This window comes from Furipterus horrens, unplaced genomic scaffold (assembly GCF_987537825.1).
Source record: "Furipterus horrens unplaced genomic scaffold, mFurHor1.1.pri manual_scaffold_2, whole genome shotgun sequence".
Lineage (NCBI taxonomy): Eukaryota > Metazoa > Chordata > Mammalia > Chiroptera > Furipteridae > Furipterus > Furipterus horrens.
This window is the reverse complement of record NW_028327172.1, coordinates 42,427,620-42,437,834: the sequence shown is the minus strand read 5'-3', so window position 1 is coordinate 42,437,834 and position 10,215 is coordinate 42,427,620. Positions and strand designations below refer to the sequence as shown.

At 36.3% G+C, this 10,215-nt stretch overlaps 1 protein-coding gene across 1 annotated transcript; it reads left to right on the top strand.

Moving 5' to 3' along the window:
- Window positions 1-5,957: 5,957 nt before the first annotated feature.
- LOC150018289 (olfactory receptor 56A4-like) lies at window positions 5,958-7,722 on the top strand. The gene is made up of 2 exons (XM_090267285.1): window positions 5,958-6,206; window positions 7,027-7,722. The coding sequence occupies exons 1-2, from the start codon at window positions 5,958-5,960 to the stop codon at window positions 7,720-7,722; spliced, it is 945 nt and encodes a 314-aa protein (XP_090123411.1).
- The last annotated feature ends 2,493 nt before the right edge of the window (window positions 7,723-10,215 follow it).

The following is a 10,215-nucleotide window of genomic DNA, read 5'->3' as shown; positions in this document are numbered from 1 at the left end:
GATGCATTGAAAATGTAAATAACTATTGCAGGAATAAGTATGGATTTTTCCTTCTCCAGTGCCTCAGTTGATTATGTGGATGTCCATATTTTGGCTCCTGTTTTCTATTGCACTGACATTTTTGCATTCTGGAGTTACCTGGTTCTCCTGGCCTCATCTCTGTGAAAGGAACTTGTCAAGCCATAATCACAGGAGCTTAATTAGAGTGCTATTGTTTTTAAAATAAGGAATAAATAGTAGTCTAATCACTTTTAATACCTCTTAATTTCCTCGATTATTATTAAGATATGTATTAGATCTCTTGGTTCTACTTGAGATATGATCTACAGATCAAATTGGTTTTGTGCCATGAATAGGTCTCTTATGGACATATATAATTGGCTCCAGAACTTGCATCCTTATAGTTGAGTGAATGGCATATGTCATCCATTGCATCCTCTAGCTCTGCCAGATCCTGTTAATACATTTATCTCATGATACTCCTCTGTAGTATAAATTTTCTGTAGCTCTTTTCTTTTCTGAAAATAATTTTAAGTAAAGTTTAAGATGACTCAATTGTGTGTGCTTTTTTATTATTGACTTTATTACAGATGTCCCCATTCCCCTCACACTTTGCCCACCTCCACCCAGCCCCATCCCTTCCCTCTGGCCATCACCACACTGTTGTCTCAGTCTATGGGTTATGCATATCTGTTTTTTGGCTAATCCCTTCAGCTTCTTTTATCCAGCCCTCCCCTCCCAACTCCCCTCTGACAGCTGTCAGTCTGTTCCATGTATCCATGCCTCTGTTTCTATTTTGTTTGTCAGTTTATTTTGTTCATTAGATTACACATAAAAGTGAGACCATATGATATTTGTCTTTTCTAACTAGCTTATTTCACTTCACATAGTAATATCCAGGTCCATGTATGTTGTTGCAAAAGGTAAGATTTCCTTATTTTTTACAGCCATGTAATATTTCATTGTGTAAATGTACCACAGTTATTTTTATCCACTCATCTACTGATGGGTAGGCACTTGGGCTGTTTCTAGATCTTGGCTATTATAATGCTGTTATGAATGTAGGGGTACATATATTCTTTTGAATTGGTGTTTTGGGATTCTTAGTATATATTCCCAGAATTAGGATTGCTGGATGCGCTTTATGAGAAGTTTTCTTGCTTTTTCAGATGTTCTTTACCAACTTCTGATTTCATATGATCCTACCTGAAATTTCCATCAGATTTCAGACATGATCTGCATCCCCATTCTCTCCTGCTTGTCTTATATATACTTAAATTTACTTTCTTAGTCTATTTTCATTCCTATTGCATCAATCCTTATATCCTGTGCTGGTGTCAACATAGTTTTCTATGCCATCCAGGCCTTTGGATTAGTGAGTTATCTGAACAAGGGTAAGTCTGTTCTGTTTGCAGTTCACTTCCTGATCGTTTTCTGAAAATGGAGGAGACTCATATACTGACCAATTTTTCCTGAGATTGATTTTCATTGGTAACTAGACCCATTTTTGGATACTGAGATCTTCATATATAAGAGTCATTTCAGAATGTTCTCTAATATAGCTGATCTATGATGAAGCTAATCTTTCTTGGAGGACTTATAAAATAACATCAATTTTATGACATTTTCTTTCCTCAAAGTAATAGCTTTGCTCTGCTCTCTTTTCTCTGTTTTACAACTCTAAAGACTGATCCTAACCAAAGTACGCAGCTTCTCAAACACTCTTCTATTCACCTATTATTCCAGTTGCTCCTGGCTCATTACTTTTAGATTATGTCCTCCAGTATTTTTTCTTACAGTTTATGCTCAAGTATCTTCTCCCACATAAAAAACCAACACCATAAAGTTTACCTGGAAAATTTTGTTCATTCTACAAACCTTAATTTAAACTCTCCCTGCTCCAAAATCCCTTCCTTTATTCACCACGTTGGAATCAATCTATTTTGAGCTACTGTATGTCTTTTTCTGATACTAGAATTATAAATTCCTCAGAGTCTCCTGAGGATTTTCATTTGTCTTCTTAATTTTACATACATTAGAGGTGCAAATAAAAATCTTTATAGATTATAGCTTTTTTGTTTAAAAAGTGTGAATAATTCATACATGCACAACTTGTTTCTTATGTCTCCTGAAAACTTCTTAGGGAAAGGATTAAATTGTTAATATAATGTATTCTTCAAATCACCTTACAAAACGTCCTGTATAAGTCACAGTTCAGTGTCATTTTGTATGCCATAGAACATAAGACTGCTTATCTTGGAATGAGATAACAATGACTTTTATTGAAATCCCCAGTACACCCATTTGGCCACTGGTTAGATGTGTAACTTTAGACTCACCAGTCTGAGTTCTAGTTTCCTCACTAAAGAAGAGTGATAATTGCTCTCTTATTATGTGACTTATCAGAGTGGTGGATGACCTGATTTATGAAAAGTTTTTCAAACAGAGCCTAAAGCATGCAAATAACTTGTACATGGAAATTAATTTTATTTTCCTATGCACACTGCATTCTCTAATGTCTTCAGAGGATGCTCTTCATTATTTTATACATCATGCACTTCAGAGATGCCTTGCCCTGTGTGTCATTCTCAGATTAGTGTAGCTACCTGATATTTCCCTGGTTAGTCTTTCCAGCATATTTTTTTTTCCTATTCTTTTATTTTAAGCCATTCTTAGTGCTTATATTTAAAGTGTATCATTTGTAAGCAATATGGATATATTCAATCTGGTAGTCTTTGTCTCTTACCTGGAACACTTGGCCTATTTACATAATGAAACTATTGATTGCTTTATAGCTACCATCTTATTATTTGTATTTTTAACTCACCTGTTTTACATTTCCTCTTCCTAGTTTCTTCTCTTATTTTTAATTAATCTAATTTTTATGCAAACTTTTTTACTATTATTTTCGTGATAACCATAGAATAAAAACTTGTAATCTTGACTTACTGTAGTCTAATGCTTGTACTTTTTAGAATTTTTATAATTATTTTACTATAGATCCAATAAAGTTTGTCTTAGTATAATAAATTATTTGATAAACCTTCACCATTTGCACAAATCAGTTTAATAAATAATTCTGCATCAAAGGAAATTATTCTGAATAAGATTACTAATAACAAAATATTAAAATGTAAAATAGATTTATTTTTAATAAGTGGTTTATTCAAAATAATTTATTTTTCAAGAAATTTTGTATCTATGAAATATATTATTTCTTCCTTTGCTAAAAATTATATTGGGGTAACATTGGTTAATAACATTATATAAATTCAGGTGTACAGCTTTATAATATGACATCTGTATACTCAGTTGTGTGCTCACCACCCAAAGTCCCATCTCCTGTCACCTTCTATTGATCCCCCTTTAAATGTATGCACTTTAAATTACTTTTCAGGATTCCATATAATTGCTTTCCTTAAGTGACATATTTTCCCTGTGTGAATATATTTATAAAACTTAAAAATTAATAATAAATCATTATAAAGTACTGATTTTAAAAACAGTTTTTCTAGATTGCAGCTAATATGTAAGTTGAAGCCATGCCATAAATCTAATGATATTTGTCTTCTTAAAGGATCCCTTAAATACATCTTCCCAAGTCCCTGGGTGATATTCATTTTTATTACAAATACATCTGTTTGCATAATTCTCAGACATCTGAAGAGAAACAATTCCCTTTCACTTCACCTCAGTTTAGATGCAGAAATCTCTCTTTTTTTTTTTTACAATGGAAATGTGTATGTACCAACAGGGAGGCCAGAGCTCATGGGAGCAGGATTCCCAAACCAATTCTTCATGTTTTCAGCCACAAGAGAGTGGCTTTTATAGACACAGCATCTTCATAAAGTTGTCCAGGGGCTAAAGCCACAAATACAAGAGAATGCGAGTGAGAAATTAAGGAGTCATACATTGCCTGAAAGCAGTTGAATAATCCAACTGTTGTTTGGAGCAGACATTCTCGGTAAGTATTTTTGGGAATAGTACAGTGGAAAGCAAAGCATAAGTGACACTTTAAGTTTGGTCCTCAACTTCATTCTTTGTTTATTTTAGAATGTTGCTGTGCCCTCAGATGTGAATTTGTGAAGACCCTGAAGATCAATGATGTCAAAAGAGCATAAGCCCATTAGTGTGTGGGTCAGGTGAGCTCATGGTAGGTCAGCTCAGGTTTGTCTCTGGCAGGAAGCTTAACCAGAAAGTATTTCTATTTTGATCAATAAAAGCTTATTGTGCCTGGATTTGTGCCAACTGTTTCCAAAAATATGAATTAAACCTTGTCCTTGACCTTACTGAGGTTTGGTCCTTCTAGGAGAGGTGGCTAAGAAATGGATTCAGACAGAGAGCTAAAAACCATAAAAAAGTAACCAACATAATTCCCAGAGTCCACATGAAGAAGATAACTTTCAAATTGGGACGTCAGAGGTTGGCCATAATATGCTTAAATAACTACAGATCATGGGAGAAGCAACCGATTTGATGTCTAAAGCTGAAGAGAACTGTGGCTACATCTGGCTTCAATGTGGCAGCAGTCTTGATCCTAGAAAAACAACATCAGCATTACTAGCAATTTTTTAGAAACACAAATTCTTGGGCTTCCCCCTGAGATGTATAAAACTGGCAACTGATGGTTGTGTTCAGAAATCTGTGTTTCACCAAGAATTCTAGGTGATTTGATGTATAGCACATTGGAGAATGACTGGTCTAGATGAAAGAAAAGACTGATAAGAAGACCATATTGTATATTTGAGAAAAAAGCAAAACAACTCTAAACCTTGATTGGTACATATTTCTGTGTCCAGGGGTGCCTCAATTATGTGTCCAAAACATCCATCTCTAAGAGAGGATTTTTCCTCTGCTTCAGAGAACAGCACAGAAGAACCTGACAACTTCTTCACTAACAGGATCTTGGGTGGTTAAGAGGGTATTCAAAGAGAACTGAAGCTCTTGTCTGTGTAGCATTATATCCTGGGGCATGTTTAAGTATTTCTTCAGTTCTTCCCTTGTCCTAGAACCCTTGCTTCCTTGTTTGTCCTCCTTTTCCACAGACATGCAGACTGGATTTTTTTTAAGCAGTTACTTACCAAATACACATACAAATGCAAATAAGATACTACACAGGTATTTTTTGAATTTATTGTTCTATCACAAGATTACTTTTTTTTCCCTCATCACTAGATTAGCTTTTATCCAATTCTGCTTTGTTCAGCTCTTTACTAAATATTAAGCAAGAATGCTGAAGATGTATAGTAGAAAAAGATATGAAGATGCTAAATTAAATTAGGCAAGGACATCATGATACTTTCAACAATCTATAAGTCCATGTATCTGAACTATACTTATTGAGCATCTATTTTGTTACCAAGTGCACTGTGTTTTCCTCCATTGCTGGCAGAAGGAGCACAGACTTTTTGGAAAACAATTAGGAAACATCAAAGAGTATAGGAAAAATTGTATTAATGCTTTGATAACAGCATGATCAGAATATTTAAAGATCATAGAGAAACCATGGAAAGAAGAGGCATCTAACTAGGTATGTAAAAAGAGTAATAAGAAACAAATATTTGCAATAGGTGTGACTTGGTACAGATAGATTGAGACATGCAGAAGTTAGTTATTTGAGGGCAAAAGAAGGTTATGACACATGCAAGAAACAAAGAGGTGAGACCAACCAAAGCATGTTCAATAGATGGCTGGGTCTGTGTGTGTGCAGTTGGAACATACTCACATGAAGGGACTTATTCTTTATTCATTAAGTTCTGGATGCTAAGGAAATTGTTTTAACCAGGAGTGGATTGGTCCAATTTACATTTTAGACAGATTTTATGCCAACAGAATTGTGGCGAAACCACAATCCAGAATGGAGGCAGAGGGATTAGTTAAGAGGTTTTTAATGAAATAGTCAATCCTTAAATTTATGTCTCTTTTCTTTCAGCCAGTTCCAGTCCCACCTGCCAGTCATGGTATTCTCTCTCAACAGCACAGGGACACAGGTGACTGAATTCCTGATAATCTGCTTTCCAGGCATGCAGGACACACAGCACTGGCTCTCTGTAGTCTTGGCTCCCCTCCTGGTTTTGGCCCTTGGGGCCAACTTTGTGCTATTGCTTGCCATCTGGCAGGAGGCATCTCTACATAAGCCCATGTACTACCTGCTTGCCATCCTCTCCTTACTGGATGTCATCCTCTGCCTCACAGTCATCCCCAAGGTCAGTGCCTCCCTGACTTCTGAATTCACTCTCAGGAAGTCAATCACCTTTCTCTACCCACTACTTTTTTTTTTCTGCTGTAAATTCTCCTACCCCTGAAGAAAAATCCTCAGCAAGTAGCCTGCACCATCACATTAGGTCCAAGCTAAGACATGCCCCCTCTCATTCTCACTATCCATGTTTTTTTTAATGTTATTATTCTTTCCTAAATGCCAGGCCCTCTCTCAATGTCTGAATCGGTGGTATTCCAACATTCGCCCTTCTTTTTACTTCTAGGGTGTTTCTCCTTGACTATGAATGACCCCACCCTTACATACAAGGCCTCTAGAATTTACTTTCTATGATGTAACAGGATGTATGCTTACGTCTTATAGTGAGATAGGAAACATAATCAAAAAAATGTTTCTTATGAGTATAAAGAGGTTCGGGTGTTTAAATATAAATATTAGATTTCTAGGCTTAATGTCGTATAGTACATTTATGCTTTACTTTTATTTTTTTTATTACCATTTAGTCCCCTTATACTTCTCTCCCCCAGACAGGTGTGTCAGCTGGAGTATGGGTAAAAACTCTGGAGATCAAGAAAAGACAGGCTACACAAAAACATTATTAAACAAAAAATATGCTCAATAGATGGAAAGAAAAGGGTATAATTAGGCTTTGAATAAGGTACTTGAAAAGAGGATACTGTGTCAGCTGGGCTTATAGGGCTGTGGATTGAGGATATGGATGGGTGAAGCCCTATGAGGATTTCCCAGGGTTAGTTAGTTAACTAGTGTGGAAATCAATGGACAGTTTTTGAGAACAATGATTCTAGCAGGTCCTGCTCATCTTCTGGTTCAACATGAAGGCGATCAGCTTTGCTGGCTGCTTCCTGCAGATGTTCATCATGAATACCTTCCTTCCTATGGAGTCCTCCACCTTTCTGGTCATGGCCTATGACCGCTATGTGGCCATCTGCCACCCGCTGCACTACCCATCTATCATCACTGAACAAGTTGTCATTAATGCAGCCATTTTCATTGTTCTGCGAAATTTTCTGGCCACACTTCCCACACCAGTTCTGGCTTCCAGGCTCAACTACTGTGCCAGCAATGTGGTAGAGAACTGTATCTGTGCCAACATTTCTGTGTCAAAGCTCTCCTGTGGGGATATTTACCTAAATAAGCTCTACCAGTTTGTGAGTGTTTGGTGCCTACTGGGTTCTGATCTGGTGCTCATCTTGCTATCCTACTGCTTCATCCTGAGGGCTGTTATACGTCTGCGTTCAGGAGGTGCTGCCACCAAGGCCTTGAGTACTTGTGGCTCCCATCTCATTCTTATACTATTCTTCTACACATTGCTGTTAGTCTTCATCTTCACAAACAAGGCAAGAAAGAAGGTGCCCTCAGAGGTACCCATTCTTCTCAATGTCTTGCATCACCTTATCCCACCAGCTCTGAACCCCATTGTTTATGGAGTACGAACCCAGGAAATCAAGCAAGGAATTATCAAGCTACTCAAGTACCACTATTGAGAGGAGTGAGTCAAAGATCAGGGATGACAGAAGTCTGGGCATGTAATAGTGATTGTTTTATCTTAATGCCACAAGAAATACAATGCAACATCCATGCTGTTACCCTCATCTTGACCTTAAACCTTTCTCAATCACTATCACAATATTTACTCTCACTTCCCAATGCAATATTCTGCAGCCATATAAAAAAGGAAATCTTGCCATTTGCAACAACACTGAAGGACCTTGAAAGCAGTTTAAGTAAAATAAGTCAATGTGTGGTATATATATAGTTTTTTTGGCTAGGTAGAGGTAGGCAAAGGGTGGTGGGAAATGTGGAAGGACAGAGACTGCTTGGGGCGATGGGCACATGATGCAGTGTATAGATGTTTTATTGAGTTGTACACTTCAAACATGTATGGTTTTGTTAACCAATCTCACCCCAATAAATTCAATTAAAAACAAGTAAAATAAGTCCAAGAAACAAAAATACTACATAACTTCACTTACACGTGGAATCTAAAAAGCAAAAGGAAACAAAAACTGAGTCCATAGATACAGAGAATAGATTAGATTGATGGTTGCCAGAGGCAGGGGTGGGAGGTGGGCAAAGTGGGTAAAAGTAGTCAAAAGGTACAAATTTTCAATTATTAAAAAAATAAGACATGGGGATATAGTGTACAGTATGGTGACTATAGTTAATAATATTTTATTGCATATTTGATCATCGTTAAGAGAGTAGATCTTAAAAGTTCTCATCATAAGAAAAGCAATTATAACCATGTATGATGATGGATGTTATTTAGTCTTATTGTGGAGATTATTTCACAATATATACAATTATCTAATCATTATGTTGCTATAACTAAAATTAATATAATTTTATATATTATACCTCAATAAAAATTTTAAAATGAGTACATCAAAATATTATTAAATATTTAGTCAATAGACAGAAAACTTGAAACCTTTCATTGAAAAGACTGAATTTGCCCCACCCCACTCTTGCTTTATCCAAGATCTTTGACTCCCTGGTGAAGTATCTTGAGAAGGTCATTGTTTTAGCTCTCCTTTATTTACTGATACGCCAACACAATGATCTTCTATCATTTGACTCAGATCTGTCTGAAGTGACATCCAGCCTGGGAGTAATGCAGATGCAGTTATGCAATCATTCATTATTTGAAGAGAATGCTTTAGTGTTCAACGTCATTCCAATTAAACTTACTAAAGATATAACATCTCTGTGTTGTCTCATTTCTTCTCTAGTAACGTTATGATGATAGGGTCTGGGCTTTAAATTCCAGCATTTTCTTTTGTATGTCTCTAGTTTGTAGGATTGTGTCCCTGCTTTGGTTTTGACCCAAGTTCCCTTTCTATTATTCTACATTAACCTCCAGTCCTCTGTCCATTCTAGGATGATAGCCAGTTCTTTTGCCTGTTTGGAACCTGAGGTTCTGCTACCTGAAATGAGATCTCCCCCAGGGGCCACTGCCCTGGACTTTGCCTTAGTCTCCCCAAGGCTGTCCCCCACCCACCACAGGAATGTCCACTGCTTCTTGGACTTGCTGTTTGTTCTCATCTTAGGTCTCTGTCCCTATTGCTCCATCTGATCGAAAAGTCTTACCCCATATGTTCAAATGATTAACTTCTCAGCATTCATAACCTCAGTTCACAAACTACCTCTATAAAGAGTACCTCCCTAATAATTACATCCAAAATGGCCTTTTTCTCCTGTTTCAGATCACTCAAACACATTATGTCATCTGTTTTTCTTTCTTACTTATTTTCCTATTTAATAATTGCACTTCTCTTAAATTGAATTGCCTTTAAAAGGTAGCAAGCATCTTCTCTGTTTTGCTTATAACCCTATCCTCAATTCCTAGGCCCTGATATTTCTAGCACATATCAGGAGTTGAATACACCTGAAAATGGAAAAAATGGTCCCAAAATTTAGTGTGCAGGATCACTACCATGCCCTGTAGAAATACTAAAATATCTTCTTAGGGCAGTCTCCAGTGTCAGTTGGAATGTCCTCTAAGATAGCTATCTGTCTGATGCACTAACAGTCACAGGAGATGAGACCCTAATTCCAAGTAATGTTAAAATTACCAACAAACCCTTCATTTTAAACACTCTGGATAGTTGATCCATAGTTCAAAGGACCAGATTTCCTGTGTTTCTCTTTGAATGTTAGATTATAAAGCATTCTTTCTATCCTGTGTATTCTCTAAATTGTTTTAAAAAATAAAATCAGCAATTTTAAATACTGATGTATAAAATTGTAAAATCAATTTAAAGTAAGATTTATAGCTAATCTTTTAACATGAACAACCATTGCTCACTGTAATGTTACCATTATTTATTAGGCACTAATAAAAGCTAATTAAAATAACATTTTCCTGGATATATGGCTCATCATCAGCTTCAGTACTGTCACTGCAGAACTTTGGGTCTTTTTAAGCATAAAGCTAACCAATAAGACTTTTGCCATTTTAATCTTTTCACTCTGTT

Excerpts from the sequence above, each read along its gene's own strand:
- LOC150018289 (XM_090267285.1), top strand. The coding sequence starts at position 5,958 with ATGGTATTCTCTCTCAACAGCACAGGGACACAGGTGACTGAATTCCTG. Across the intron at positions 6,207-7,026 it reads GCCTCACAGTCATCCCCAAG|GTCCTGCTCATCTTCTGGTT; the intron begins GTCAGTGCCTCC and ends TGATTCTAGCAG.